Source organism: Ammodytes marinus, assembly GCF_949987685.1.
Source record: "Ammodytes marinus genome assembly, chromosome: 11".
NCBI lineage: Eukaryota > Metazoa > Chordata > Actinopteri > Uranoscopiformes > Ammodytidae > Ammodytes > Ammodytes marinus.
Genome location: NC_137215.1, coordinates 3749343 through 3765473, shown reverse-complemented (window position 1 = coordinate 3765473; position 16131 = coordinate 3749343). Strand labels below are relative to the sequence as shown.

The 16131-nt window shown below is 39.1% G+C and overlaps 1 protein-coding gene across 1 annotated transcript in view; it reads right to left on the bottom strand.

The window, feature by feature from the left end:
* Positions 1–6789: 6789 nt before the first annotated feature.
* Positions 6790–16131, bottom strand: part of cxcl12a (chemokine (C-X-C motif) ligand 12a (stromal cell-derived factor 1)) — a 13789-nt gene continuing 4447 nt past the window's right edge. The window contains exons 3-4 of the mRNA XM_080037329.1: positions 13587–13670; positions 6790–9827 (exon numbers count right to left, since the gene is read on the bottom strand). Coding sequence (XP_079893455.1) covers positions 9800–9827; positions 13587–13670 — 112 coding nt within the window. The 3' untranslated portion in view covers positions 6790–9799. The remainder of the gene's footprint in view (positions 9828–13586; positions 13671–16131) is intronic.

Below are 16131 nucleotides of genomic sequence, written 5' to 3'. Positions count from 1 at the left end.
CTGTTTGTAATCAGACAATTAATCCAACTTGGAAAACTAATCAGCAGACAGAGGATGATAATGTATTGTTGGACCATCAGTTTCAAACATGGCACTGAGTACTACACACACACACACACACACACACACACACACACACACACACACACACACACACACACACACACACACACACACACACACACACACACACATAACTAAAAAAAACAAATAAATAAATACAAATATGGTTCCTATTTACGGCTTCAGTCCTATTAACCAGAAACCCTCTCCAAAGATGATCTAACATCACACAGATTCCAAGTTCCAGCTGATCTGGTTCAAAATCTTCTATTTACTATTCAGTTTAAATTCAGTTCTCAGGGAAATACATTCACACCAGTTAAAGGTGTAGTCAGTGATTCTGGAGAACGCTTGTTGTCAAAATCACTTTTAGTCAAAATCAGTGAATATCTCCTCATGATCCGCTACCTGTCTGTACTGTGTGTGCGTTGGAAAAAAATGCAGTAGTTAATACACAGCCTAGGCTCTGTAAACTGGTATGTAAACAAAGGGGTCCAACTGCAGCTAGTAACATGCCAGTTTACAGAGCCTAGACTGTATATTAACACCAGATTTTTATCAGCGCACACACACAGTACTGACAGGTAGTGGATCTTGAGGAGATATTCACTGATTTTGACAACAAGCGTTCTCCAGAATTACTGACTCCACCTTTAGCAAAACCTTCATTGAATTCACATATTATGTTACAGTCAAACTCAGTTGTCTGTTGCAGTTTACACAAAACACATGAAAGAATCTAGAACAAAGGAACAAAGACTTTCTAATACCCAGACTGAGAGGAATTCCTCGAACAATCTGGAATGGATTGTGTGATATACATAAAGGAGATCTTGTTAAACCTGCAGTGTGTAGAATTTTGGGTTTTATTTCCTCGCAGATTTTGTAGAAAGTAATTATAATATCCATAAGTACATTTAATTTAGTGCATAATGCTTTTTTTTCCTTAGAAAGGGTCTCATATATGTCCATATTTCTGCATATTTTGGACCAAGGCCTTGTGCCGCCATCTTGAAAGTGTCATAGTTGGAATGTCATCAGGTGCATTGTTTAAAATTTAGAATTGTTCTTGTCCTTGAAGGCCACTGTAGCTTCTGTTATTATTCGAAAGGGGTGGGGTTACCCAGGGAGCGTTGCATTCTAGAACTTTGTAGAACTTTCTTGATGATGTCATATTACACACTGCACCTTTTAAGTTGGCTGTGTATATCTGGCCTGAGTTCATAGGGACTCATGTTCGGCTGCTCCCTGTTTATAGTAGAACACTGTTTTTATTTATTTTTTATTTTTATGCTTTATTGATAGTGTAGAGACAGAGTTGAAATGGGGCAGAGAGGGGAGTAACATGCAGAGAACGACCGCGGGCCGGAATCGAACCCGGGTCTGCTGCTGGCCGAGGCCCATGGGGGGGGGACGCCCTACCAACTGAGCTAAGGGCGCCCCCTGAAAACTGTTTTAAGGAATTAAAGCATTTCTGTTATAACCTTCAGAATGTAATAGCTCAGTCATAAAAAAATTAGAAAATAAACTGTTATGTAGCAGCGTGTGTTCAAGGTTTTTTTTCAAGGTTGGACAGCAGAGTCCAACTTTAGTTAGGAGTGTACCACTACTTTTTTAAATTGACTGGCTACATGCACTTTTGCAACAGCTTTTTGTGGTAGGCCTATATAAGTAATTAAATCGTTTTCGTTTTAACCTTCAAATCTTAATGGTTCAATCACCAAACAAAACAAAAGCCCATAACGTAATAAAAATGATTACAATCCCAATAGAGTATCTATCTATCTATCTATCTATCTATCTATCTATCTATCTATCTATCTATGTATCTATCTATCTATCTATCTATCTATCAATCTATCATTTGTGTGTGTTTGCATGTGTGTGCGTCTGTGTCTGTATGCGTGTGTGTGTGTGTGTTTGCATGTCTGTGTCTGTATGCGTGTGCGTGTGTGTGTGTGTGTTTGCATGTCTGTGTCTGTATGCGTGTGTGTGTGTGTGTTTGCATGTCTGTCTGTATGTGTGTGTGCGTGTGTGTGTGTGTGTTAGCGAGAATGTTGTACTGTACATTCCTCGGCCCTTTGAGTGAGTCAGTGCAGAGCTGGCAGTGTGTAGCTCATATAGCAACAGTCTGGTTTTAGTATTATCTTACTGAATGTTTATACAATATAATAAAATGCAGCCTTACAACACAGACTTGTATTCGCTTTTTAATGTGAGACACTGCAGGGAAGAACATTGTTTAGAGATTTGTCTACAAGTATAAATAAAAGGTCCAACATGTACATTCAGGTGTTTATTTGACTAAACCTTGTCTGTTTGCGTCTGTATATTTCTCCTATACAACCATCTTTAACGGCCATTATCTCAACATTTATCTAATATGTTGCAAAAATGAAGTAACGATTTTAACTCTGGCTTCGACCTCAGTTATTCACACGGCATCCAATAATCCTGGTTTGTTCGCGTCTGTCAGGATTGTACCAAAATGGCAGGCCAGAACCCAATAGCACGACAACAAACAGTTCAGGTATTGCAACAAAGTTTAATAAGGAATCAAACCAGGTGGTAGCGAGGCAACAAGTCCAAGAGGGGCAGGCAAAGGGATAATCCAAAATCCAAAAAGGCTGGGTCAAAACACGAATAGGCGGGCAGGTAAACAGGCAGGAATTCAGAATGGCTGGAGAGCAATGTAACACAAAGACAATCTGGCAGGGAACTGAGGGAATGAACCGGTATATATACTGTGGGGCTAATAGCTGATGGGGAGCAGGTGAGTGTGGTTAGACCAGGTGGAAGTAATCAGCAGGGAGTGCAGAGCAGGGGGGAGTGGCCGGGTCTGAAATGACAAGAGAGTTAATATGGGAACAGACAAGTGACAAAAAACTAAATTGTGGCTGAAGTAGTGACAGCGTCACCATTTTGTGAGATTTTTTACTCCGCCTCACGTCGGGGGGAGGAAGATAGCTGACGTATACCTCCGAGGCAAAGTGAGGGACAACGGGCGCCAATACATTTTAACCTCCGATAAAATAAAAACTAGCGTGGTCCAAAAAAATTCACCCCCCTCAGTGTTGTCATGGAGATATGACCTAAACATACATACTTAAATGGTTTTGTGGACCAGGCTGTAAATAGGTTTAATAAGACTTTGAAAACGGTCTGTCTAAGAAGTGAGTCAATGAGAGATGGCTGTCTACTGCTTCCACCCCCCTAGTGGCACTTCCTGGTTACTACAGTTGTGGTCACTTCCTTATTGGATGCTGGTAAACATCGCTGAGGTTGGGGCTTGGCTTCGACCCAATGTCTAAATTTTAAGATGCAAATTTAGACAAAGTTATTTAGATATTGCCAAATGTTTTTAATTAAACATTTCTGAAAAAAAATGTAATACAAAAAGCAATTGTTTCAATGTAAATCGTCAACTGACACATTTTCATGATGATATATATATACAGCCCTGGAAGAAATTAAGAGATCATTCCCAATGTTCAGTGTCTCTTGTTTGACTATTTATAGGCATATGATTGAGTAGAATGAACATTTTGGTTTAATAATATAAACTACTGACAACATTTCTACCAAATTCCCCACAGAAATATTGTCATCAAGAGCATTTCCCATTAAGTAATGTAGAGATGAAGATTTAAGAAAAATCCAGACTGGTCTCTTATTTTTTTTCCAGAGCTGTATTTAGGTTAAACATTTTTACCCTATCCACCTGTGTCAATGTCTCGCCATTAATCGTTGATTTGCAAAATTGCTCATACGGGAAATTTTCTATTGAAGTAAGTGAATCACATCTGATAGGATCTCTCTGCCTGTCTGCCATGTTTAGTGATGAATATGTGAACAACGCTTTGGTGACTTAGCCCTCACTCAAGTACCAACATGGCACTGAATACTAGTACACACACACACACTCACACACATATACACACGCACAGACAGACAGACAGACAGACAGACAAACACACACACACACACACACACACACACACGCACACACACACTCTCTCTCACACAAACACACACTCTCTTTCTCACTCACACACACTCACACACACACACACACACACACACACACACTCACACACACACACACACACACACACACACACACACTGTAGAATATCCCTTGCGTGAGACGCCAATAATACATGTAATCAAGTTGTTTTGTTTCACTTCAGTTAACTTGTCGTGCGGGTGGGTTAGGACTGTTACACATCTCACTAACTTCCTTTGAGCCTCTTGATTAAAGGTTCAGTCAGTGATTCTGGAGAACGCTTGTTGTCAAAATCACTTTTTGTAAAAATCAGTTACGATTCGCTACTTGACTGTGTGTGTGCATGCGCTGAACAAAAATCGAGTGCTGGTAATACACACGCTATAGGCTCTGTAAACTAGTATGCAATCAATATGTAAACAAAGTAGGGCCCACAGTAGCTATAGTGCCATGCTCGTTTACATAGCCAAGGCTGTGTATTAACATCATATTTCTTTCTCAGCGCATAGGCAGTACAGACACGTAGCAGATCGTAAGGAGATATTCACTGATTTTGACAAAAAGTGATTTTGACATCAAGCGTTCTCCAGAATCACTGACTCCACCTTTAATGGAGACTTAGAACCCATTTTTACATGTATGCATTAGCTGTCTTTGTTTCTATGACGACACGCACCACACTTTTATATGAATTCACTAGTTTCACAAGCAATGTGGGAGGGTTTTCGGACATTTATTTGATATTTTTTCGGCACATTTTCCATTTACTAGTTAATAAAATATACTTTTAAGATATATAGTTAAACATTTTACATCCTCCTTTCCCTGTAGGCTTCATGGCACCAGCTCCTGCATAGTTTAAATGGTGGGTGGTTGGCAGCGGTCCCAAGAACACAAAGACTTAAAGGTTCTCCGAGGAACTTTCCATTTGTGTTCATTCTTGCACCCCCTTTGGACAAAAGCGAGTGTTTTTACTACACCAGCTGTTGTTCCTGGGTGAGTGTTTACCCATGACAAAGGCATTAAGAAAAACTATATAAAAATAGCATTCTTTGCACTGATGGTTTTGTTTCCTGTAACATGTAATTCATGATCATCAGAGGAAAAATTAGACTGTTTCAGAATATTTTTAAAGATCCTCGAAGCACCTTTTAAAGAATCGCAATCATAATTTTTGCCATAATCGAGCAGCCCTAACTCTGACAAAAAGTACATATGAGTAAACCATGTAGAATGAGTAAAAATAACGTCCTTATCTTCACATTTCTGCTTAGCAAACTACTTGCTACCTGCTATCAGTTTAGCATTAGCACAATGATCACATCTGGTTCATTTCCACTCAAACACACACACACACACACACACACACACACACACACACACACACACACACACACACACACACACACACACACACACACACACACACACAAAGGCAAAAAAAAAATCAGCAGCTAAATCAATAGCTATTATCTCCCTGGGTGAGTGTGCTTTGATCTTAGCTCAATGCTAATCTTTAAAAACAGCTAAAAATGGGCTGAAGACTGCCACTCACAAAGCCCTTTATATCCCTGTGATGTTTCAATCAGTGCTCTTGAGGCCTACACACACACACACACACACACACACACACACACACACACACACACACACACACACACACACACACACACACATACACACACACACACACACACACACACACACACACACACACACACACACACACACACACACACACCAATACAGACCTTTAAAGGGTAAGTTAAAAGTTCATAGCTTTTAGCCCTAATCTCTTGCTAATGGTCGCTTGTTGAGTTAATAGTTAAATAACAGGCGGGATCATTCGCCCCTTGAGAGTAAATCTAAACACATGTTCTCTCTCACACACACACACACACACACACACACACACACACACACACACACACACACACACACACACACACACACACACACACACACACACACACACACACACACACACACACACACACACACACACACACACACACACACACACACACACACACACACACACACACACACACACACACACACACACACACACACACACACACACACACACATTAAAGCCTTCAGATGTACTTGGACCCTCTGACCTACAAGTACAGTGAGATAAGGGGCAGCTGGGCATGACTGAGTATCAGGGTTAGAAAGAGAATTTTTCTTTTTTTTTATGAGGAATTAGTCGCAATTTTACTGTAACAAATCAACCTGTAAAGCACTGTGTGTCACCAAGTAAAATAACAACTTTATTCCCATAATATTTAAAATTTTCTTTGCAAATTAATAAAATTCTTGTTAAATTGTCCCAGAACAGCTTCACTCTAACAATTCTATTATTATTATTATTATTATTATTATTATTATTATTATTATTATTATTATTATTATTATTATTATTATTAATATTAATATTAATTTTTTTCATAGGCATGGCCCTGACACTCTAGCTGTGGGCTGGCCCTTGTTAAAAGTGAAAATGTAAAGAGTAAAATCAGTGGGTCAAAGTGTGTGTATATATATATATAGGATGAAGGTTTGTAACATTGTATATGAAAGCATGCATTAAAAATAGTAACCATAACTTTTTTTTTGTTTTTCCCTTATTTTATATCTATACACCGACCAAGTTCATACAAGAAGTCTTTCAACCAAACGTTACAGGATGGCTCAACCGTGCGGGTAACAGATCCTTCATTTAAATGTTTCGATTTAATATAGAAATGCATGAAAAGAAGAGTACAAAAATAAAACATTTGTATAATATTAATTTGACATATGACAAAGGAGACAAAGATATATATGCAATAGATGAATGAATACATCTCCCAGGTAAATGCCGCTTAACATTCACTTATCAAAAGGTTATACACAAAAAAAACGACAAAGGACAGAATTGAATTATCAGACTGTGTGTGAGTAATAGTTAATTATGTGTTTGTTGTTAGAACATGAATACATCTGGTATAAAGTGCATTGCTATCTGCATGACAGTCGAGGGTATAGTCACATTTTTGTACATCTATATATTGACATGAAACCGTCTTACAACTCTCTATATAACATAGGGCTTGTTTCGCAGACATGGATTAAGCCTTAAATTCTGGATTAAATTGTACTTTCAATATAGCCTGACATCGCTATATTGTACTTCCGCTCAATTTTAATTTCCCTTCAGTAGTCAGTCTGGGTCCGCGGTATATTCTTAGGTTTTCTCCGGACAGATTTTTGCCGGTCCAATCAGCGAACAGAGGGAGTGGCTCAGAAGCCGGCGCATGACATACGTCACGACCAAACGTTATGCGATTGGTTGGCAGATCCAGAGTGGCACTGGGCAGATCCAATGGTTTTAAACTTCAACAGACACCCGCCTTCAAGTGAGGTAACGTTTGTAAATTGAGCGATTTCAGACCTTCTGTACAAATGAAATGAAGTACGATGGTCTGGTTGGACCAGGCTACTTTCAATGGACGATCTCCATTCAAAATTCCATTCAATCCAGGACTATAAACTTAATCCATGTCTGTGAAACTGGCCCCTAGTGTTTAAACTACTACAGTGGTAATTGTTAGTCAAAATGCAGTACACTGTTCTTTGAAATGGACATTCATACAAACAGGTAAATTCAGAATCCATAAAACAATACTTCATATTTGTTGACATCAATTTAGTGAGACGGCTAACTGTGTTAAGGCGAGACACTACAGGTAAAAAAATATTTTTTCAATACTCTGAATCAAAAATCTCAATTTCTAAATCACTGACATCAACTAAACTTTCCATAATAATTCTTAGCATTATTCTGAAGGTTATTACAGAAGGATTTGTTCATATGTTGTAAATTGTCTGATTTATGAGACATTTCGTTCCTAAAAACATGCTGAAAAGGCATTTTTAAGACCTTTTATAAGTATTTTTTGATTTATAAAATGACAAAAGGCTGTATCCAAAATCTGTTCTGTATAAAATTTGGACTCTAATATGTTATAAAAAAAGTCAATAAAGATTTTTAACTCTGGCTTCATCCAACATCTATAATAGATTTTAAGTTTCTAAGTAGCTGCAAATGTACGTATAATTACCGGTAGTTAGATATTGCCAAAATTTGCCTAATTATTCAAAAATTGTGATAGAACAATAGTTTTAATGTCAGTAATCAACTGGGAAAAGTTCCACGATGATATCTATAAGTTCAATTGTTTAGCCGTATTCACCTGCAGTGTCTCGGCTTAAATCATATACTGTTGCCTGTTAAGATTAAAGTAAAATTTCCACTTATGAATCGGCCAATTAAAACAGTTTAGGTTCCAGATGTGCAGCTCTGATTGGCTAACACACAGGGTCGAGTAATCACAGCCACAGAAACACAGGAAATGCTTGTGTCCTTTTGGCATGCTGACTTCCATCACAATAACATTGTAATTGCCATTTTTACTGCTCGCTATTTTTATGCATCTTTTTATGCAGTCTGGGGGTTGTGTGTGTCTGTGTGTGTGTGTGTGTGTGTGTGTGTGTGTGTGTGTGTGTGTGTGTGTGTGTGTGTGTGTGTGTGTGTGTGTGTGTGTGTGTGTGTGTGTGTGTGTGTGTGTGTGTGTGTGTGTGTGTTTGTGTGTGTGTGTGTGTGTGTGTGTGTGTGTGTGTGTGTGTGTGTGTGTGTGTGTGTGTGTGTGTGGTAGCTGGCCTGGGCGCCTGGCAACCATTGAAAATTCCATGGTGCCAATTAACTTGAATCACAAAATGCAAGTTTGCAAATTCCCGTTTCACTGTTTTGTTTTTAGAAGAGAAACTATAGATCGTTGTGGATGAATTTTCCATTAGTATAAAATGTCAGACTATAAATGATGAGCAGATCCCATGTTTAAAGCTATAGTGCGTAACTTCTGTAGCCAAAATGAGGAATTCTGAGTGATTACAACAACACTGTCGGTGCATCTACATGAGGAAAAGCCTTCAGTGATGGCGCATGGATTTTATACCTTCTGCTGTACGTCCAGGTTTTTTTCTTAGCAGTAGAATCAACAACTGAAACATTTCTTGGGCTCTTCTTCTTGGGATTTTTCTGAGCTCCTGCAGCAGTGTCGGGGAGGGGGGGGGTGACACCAGTTTGTAAACGCTGCCATACTGAGAAATACAGAGAGAGTTTTGTGGAGCTGATAATAGGCTTAATCAACTTTGTGACAACTAGATGGCTTCTTGAATGTAACCGACATTAATTCATATGAAAAAGTTACGCACTATAGCTTTAAGATCATAGTCATAACAAATCTCTTGGCTCAGCAGTCAACAGGACTCTGCTACTTGCTAATTAAATGTTGAATAATGTTCGTTTTCTGTCCCATGTACAAAAAAAAGGTGTATACTTCTAAAATTCGAAAGAACGTACTCTCACAGATACACATTCACGTTGTACTAATAACGTCTATAAACGGTGAGAGAGATGGTGATTTTGAAGATGGTGACTGGGTTTGTTGAATGGCGTTCATAGTTGAATTTTTTAGTTTTTTTATACAGTCTGGGGGTTGTGTGTGTGTGTGTGTGTGTGTGTGTGTGTGTGTGTGTGTGTGTGTGTGTGTGTGTGTGTGTGTGTGTGTGTGTGTATTCCATGCTAAAGGCTGCATTGCGCTGCAGCCCCTGATAAGTGCTGTACAACATTCCAGATGACGTCATATCACATGTGGCGGAGCAGAGGGGGAGCGGGACGGTTTAGTTTCCCTTTTTGGATTTCTTCATCCTGGAAAGAGGGAGAGAAAATTTGACATAAGTTTATTCAAGTTAATAAGGAAATAAAACAGAAGTGTGTGGATGCAATGTCACAATCATATAACAACAGCAGAGAGAAAATTTGATATAAGTTAATAAGAGAACTAGAACTGTGTGGTTAGGGTAAGGCATACAACCATTTGCTAACCATTTTTCTTGTCCTGCTGTATGTCTATTCATGTTTTAGTTTGTCAAGAGCAATACAGATAGACTGAAATTGATTGTATGATGATTGTTCACATGCTTAACAAAATTAGAAAATATATATTTTTTTGCATATGGCAATGGTGTAAAGAAGGTAAAACTCCAAAGAAGATGAAATATTGTACAATGTCACTCTAACTATATGTAAGGTCCCAGTAACCTTTGAACCCCCAAAAATCTAGTCTGTCCATCCTCGAGTCCAAGTGAAAATGTGTGGTAAATTTGACAAAAATCCCTCAAAGCATTCTTTAAGTATCGTTCTCACAAGATTTTAGGTCACAGTAACACCTTGATTTTCTCCCCAAAGTGAAAATACAAAGTCAAAAATCGTATGAGCTGCCAAACAGCAGGCTTAAAACTAAAGGCGATCGTGCATTCTCCGTGGTTGCCCCGAAACTTTGGAACAGCTTACCACACCATATTCGCTCATCTGAGTCTCTGGAAACCTTCAAGTCCGCACTCTTAAAACTCACCTTTTTTCACAGGCTTTTACGTTTTAATGAATTGTTTTGTGTCATTGCTGTAAGTGTTTTTTAATGTGTGCTGTTGTATTTTAATTTATGTATTTTATGTAAAGCACTTTGGTGAATTTAGGTTCTTATAAGGTGCTATATAAATAAAAGTGACCTTGACCTTGAAATCCGATGTACACACAATCGTTTTTCTTTCTTCCCAATTTGGTCAATATAATGAGAACGAACACAATGTGATTTGACCGTGAAAGTGCAACAAGTAAACACCGTTCTGAAAAACTAATGAGTATTTGTTTAGCCGCGTCTAGATGCCAAGATCACAAAGAGAAAGTTTAAAACATCCAAAATAAATTGACTTCCAGGATTCGCTCGTATACCAACAGCTGCTTCGACTTTACGGGAACACAGACTTTCATTTGAATCCTTTGTTGATGTTTTTTTTTCTTCACAGAAGGAAGGAGAGCTTTTTATAAACCTTTGATTTTTTTTGTAGCAAGTAAATAAAAAACGGAATTGCTCGCGGATGTAATTTTTCAGAACATTAATTTGCAGAATTTGGGAGAGCGATACAAACATGCAACTGCTACAAACTCCATTAACTAGTATAAACACTAAAGCATGGGTGGGCAGTTTGGTTATTGACATTGGAATAACACTAGTTCAATGCATATTTCTTTTTTTTTTAAGATATTTTTTGGGCATTTTTATGCTTTATTGATAGTGTAGAGACAGAGTTGAAATGGGGCAGAGAGGGGAGTGACATGCAGAGAACGACCGCGGGCTGGAATCGAACCCGGGTCCACTGCTGGCCGAGGCCCATGGGGGGGGGACGCCCTACCAACTGAGCTAAAGGCGCCCCCGTTCAATGCATATTTCAACTGATTAAAAATGACTAGAGAGGGTAGCATGATGCATGACTTACAAACATGAGCCCTAAAGGTGGAGTCAGTGATTCTGGAGAATGCTTGCGGTCAAAATAATTTTTGTTAAAATCAGTGAATATCTCCTCACCAATACCTGCTCACCCTAGGCTCTGTAAAAGGGCATGTTAACATACCCTTTGTTTACACACCAGTTGACAGAGCCTAGGCTGTGTATTAACACCAGATCATTTTCAGCACACACACACAGTATGGTAGCGGATAGGGTTGCAAAATTCCGGGAATTTTCAAATTTGGAAACTTTCCATGGGAATTAACGGGAATTTATGGGAATTAACAGGAATTAACGGGAATAAACGGGAATTTACTAAATTCAAAGCAACTCAAATGCACTAAATTCTCCTAACTATGTTATTTCAGTCCAGGCAAACGCTATAGACAGAAAAAAGCAGTTTTCTCAACTAAGTTTTAATATATTTATGACCATTTCATTTCAAATCAGATTTTTTTTTAAGTTTATTGAGATACCAAACTTGATTGATAGTGTAGAGACAGAGTTGAAATGGGGCAGAGAGGGGAGTGACATGCAGAGAACGACCGCGGGCGGGAATCGAACCCGGGTCCGCTGCTGGCCGAGGCCCATGGGGGGGACGCCCTACCAACTGAGCTAAAGGCGCGCCATATATTGATTTTTACTAGACCAGGTTTACAGAGGCTTAAACTGTGATTTTAAATATAGTTGGGGACAATATATTTTAGCATAATCTTGACTAATACAACCAGATTTTATGCAAGTACATTTGGTAAATTGCACATAGCACACATCCTACTGCAGGGGTACTGAGGCCACGCCCCCTACATGCACTGTGCATTCCTCCATCACATGAAGGGGCATTTTAATGTATTTATTGAATGGGGTCAGACAGATGAGCAATATTTTACTCAACATTCATCTTTTTGTTGTTCAGTGAAATTATTGATTGTCATAAAATAATCAAAACTTGATAAAGTTCTTCTTACAAATAAATCTGTTCAAATGTAATGTTTTTTAATTGTTATTTTGCATGGATGTCTGTCTGCCTATGACCAAACATAGTGTTTAAATGTTTAGATCTATGTTGGGATATGAAAAAAAAAACATTTAAATTACTGCCATTTAGTTAATTCCTATAATTTCCAATTTTGAATATTCCCAAAATTCTCGAGCGGAAGTTCCCGGGGGAAGTTTCCGGAAATTTACCGGAAGCTTTCCACCCCTTTGCAACCCTAGTAGAGGATCATGAGGAGATTAACACTCATTTTGACAAAGTGATTTTGACAACAACCTTCTCCAGAACGGCTGACTCCACCTTTAACACACACACACACACACGCACACACACACGCACACACACACACACACACACACACACACACACACACACACACACACACACACACACACACACACACACACACACACACACACACACACACACACACACACACACACACTTCCATTGAATATACGTTTGTCCTCGTCCCCTTTGAATGGATGTGTAATGTGAAACGCATTAGGTCTGATCCGTTGTAAATGACCCGCTGCTGTCTACTCTGTTTTGTGATGCAGAAGAAGTGTTCACAGTTCACACCTCCAAACAGTCTAATGCTCCACCATCATTCTCTAGACAGAAAGTCTGACTGTGGGACGGGCCCGTGGGTGGATCACTCAGGGGGCAATGAGTGTGTCTAATAGAGCTGTTTAGGGCAATGAGTGTAATAGGTCAATGCATTTTAGTTGTGATAGTCAAGGGGCCACTTAATGTCTATGATAGAGCGTTTTGAGTTCCCCTAGGTGAATCGCCCTGAGATCTCACACACACACACACACACACACACACACACACACACACACACACACACACCCACACACACCCACACACCGATAGCAGCAGCAGCAGCTACCAAACAGGGTGCAAGTTAACTTTTCTGGAGAGATTTAGGGGTCAGTGTCTCTTTGCCAAGGGACACTTGGACATTTGGCGGGGAGACGGGGGATCGAACCACCAACCCTGTAACCTAGTTTGCCACACACACACACACACACACACACACACACACACACACACACACACACACACACACACACACACACACACACACACACACACACACACACACAGTTGAACTTACTTGTGGATAGCGTTCTTCAGATATTGCTGCAGCCATCTGATCTCTGGGTTCACACACACTTCCTTGTTGGTCTTCAGCCTGGCACTGATCAGAAAAAGCGAGAAAAAAACTTTAGTAAAAATAATCATATATTGTATTTATAAAGCACTTTTCTACACACCAAAAGTCACTCAAGAAACTTAAAGTCACTTCATATACAGCTCCGGAAAAAATGAAGAGACCAGTCTGGATTTTTCTTCAATCTTCATCTCTACATTACTTATTGAAAACGCTCTTAATGACAAAAAAATGTATTGGAATTTGGTAGAAATGTTGTCAGTAGTTTATATTATAAAACCCAAATGTTCCTTCTACTCAAACATATGCCTATAAATACTAAAACGAGAGACACTGAACATTTGGAGTGGTCTCTTCATTTTTTCCAGAGCTGTATATCTGCCAATCAATCATGCCTCAGTCGTGGATGAAAGGGTGAAAAATGCAAAATGGCCGACGCCATGTGTTCACAGCGAATTGTTATCAAACTAAATGAATTAACACTTCCTTGTCAATTTGACCCACGCGGAGACGTATCACACTTTCAGCCTATGTGTGATGCTGCTACAGATATCCATCCATTCAGCCTTCAGTTTGTGTTGAATCTAGCGCCCCCTTTGGTCCAACAATCAATCTATCTATCTATCTATCTATCTATCTATCTATCTATCTATCTATCTATCTATCTATCTATCTATCTATCTATCTATCTATCTATCTATCTATCTATCTATCTATCTATCTGTCTGTCTGTCTGTCTGTCTGTCTGTCTGTCTGTCTGTCTGTCTGTCTGTCTGTCTGTCTGTCTGTCTGTCTGTCTGTCTGTCTGTCTGTCTGTCTGTCTGTCTGTCTGTCTGTCTGTCTGTCTATCTGTCTATCTATCTGGCTATCTGTCTATCTATCTGTCTATCTGTCTGTCTGTCTGTCTGTCTGTCCAAAAGATCTTGGACAGCAGGCGAGTGACAGAGAGACGGCAGGATGCATGGCCATGAGGTAATGTATTTATATGTGACTGTGTCAGATTAATAATGGTGATATGACCATCGGGCAAAAAAGTTAACTTTGATTTAGTAGCATTTATATACACAGGCTTTCCCCATCTGCCTGCCTGAAATTATTTGGTCTGAATTTGCGTGGATTAAGACCTGAGCAAATGGATTGATTACAACTATATAAAAATACTGTTCTTTACACTGATAGTCTCGTTTGCTGTTCCATGTCATTTAAGAGGAAAAATTAGACTGTTTCAGAAATTTTTGTAAGTTCCTGGTAGGAGGTTTAATGTGCAGTTAAATGTTTAGCACGTGTAGGTTGAGGTGGTCAACAGGGTCCTCTCTATAAGCAGCTTCACAACCCTTTGGTTATTTAGAGATCGGGTCAAGACTGGATCAGATGTCTCTATGTGGGAGATCCTGCCTTGTGTGACCCTTCGCAGATTCTTCTTTTAGGTGACTAAAAATCTGTTTTCTTAATACGCAGCCTAGGCTCTGTAAACAGGCATGTAAAACACCTATTACCGCCCATTTAAATATTGACAAGCTTATTGTCAGTAGTTCGACCAAAAACACTATGTTACTGTAATTCCATAGCGATAAATCATAGCCTATATCCACACTATTGTTGCTAGCTGTGGTTGGTCGGTCTGTGACACTTTGCTTGCAAACCAGTTTACAGAGCCTAGGCTGTGAATTAACATCTGTTTTTTTTCAGCGTGCACACACAGTACAGACAGGTAGCTGATCATTAGCAGATATTCACTGATTTTGACCAAAAGTGATTTTGACAACAAGCATTCCCCAGAATCACTGACTGCAACTTTAACTGATCCTGGAGTTTCCCTATATATTGTATGTAACCATTGGCATTTAGCTAGTGTTGCACTATAACATCGCTCACACAAACCTATATACAGCTCTGGAAAAAAATAAAGAGACCACTTCAAATGTTCAGTGTCTCTTGTTTTACTATTTAAAGGCATATGTTTGAGTAGAATGAACATTTTGGTTTTATAAAATAAACTACTGACAACATTTCTACCAAATTCACAATACACTTTTTGTCATTAAAGAGCATTTTCAATAAGTAATGTAGAAATTAAGATTTAAGAAAAATTCCAGACTGGTCTCTTAATTTTTTTCGGAGCTTTATGTGCAACGTATGACATCAGACATCATTCTAAAGCTTGTGTCAGGGCCCTACGAGGAGGAAATGTTTCGTGACAAGAAAATGGGACGAAAACTCAGTTACAAAAAAACCCACAATAATTTATTTCCTGTTGAAAAACAAAACTGTGTCCAGTTCCCAGCTCCCCTTCACGATCAGTCATACTCAAATGGAACACTTCCTGAGGATGTGTCACTGGGTAAAAAGGGTGTGTGTGTGTGTGTGTGTGTGTGTGTGTGTGTGTGTGTCTGTGTGTGTGTGTGTGTGTGTGTGTGTGTGTGTGTGTGTGTGTGTGTGTGTGTGTGTGTCTGTGTGTGTGTGTGTATGAGAGAGAGAGAGAGTGACT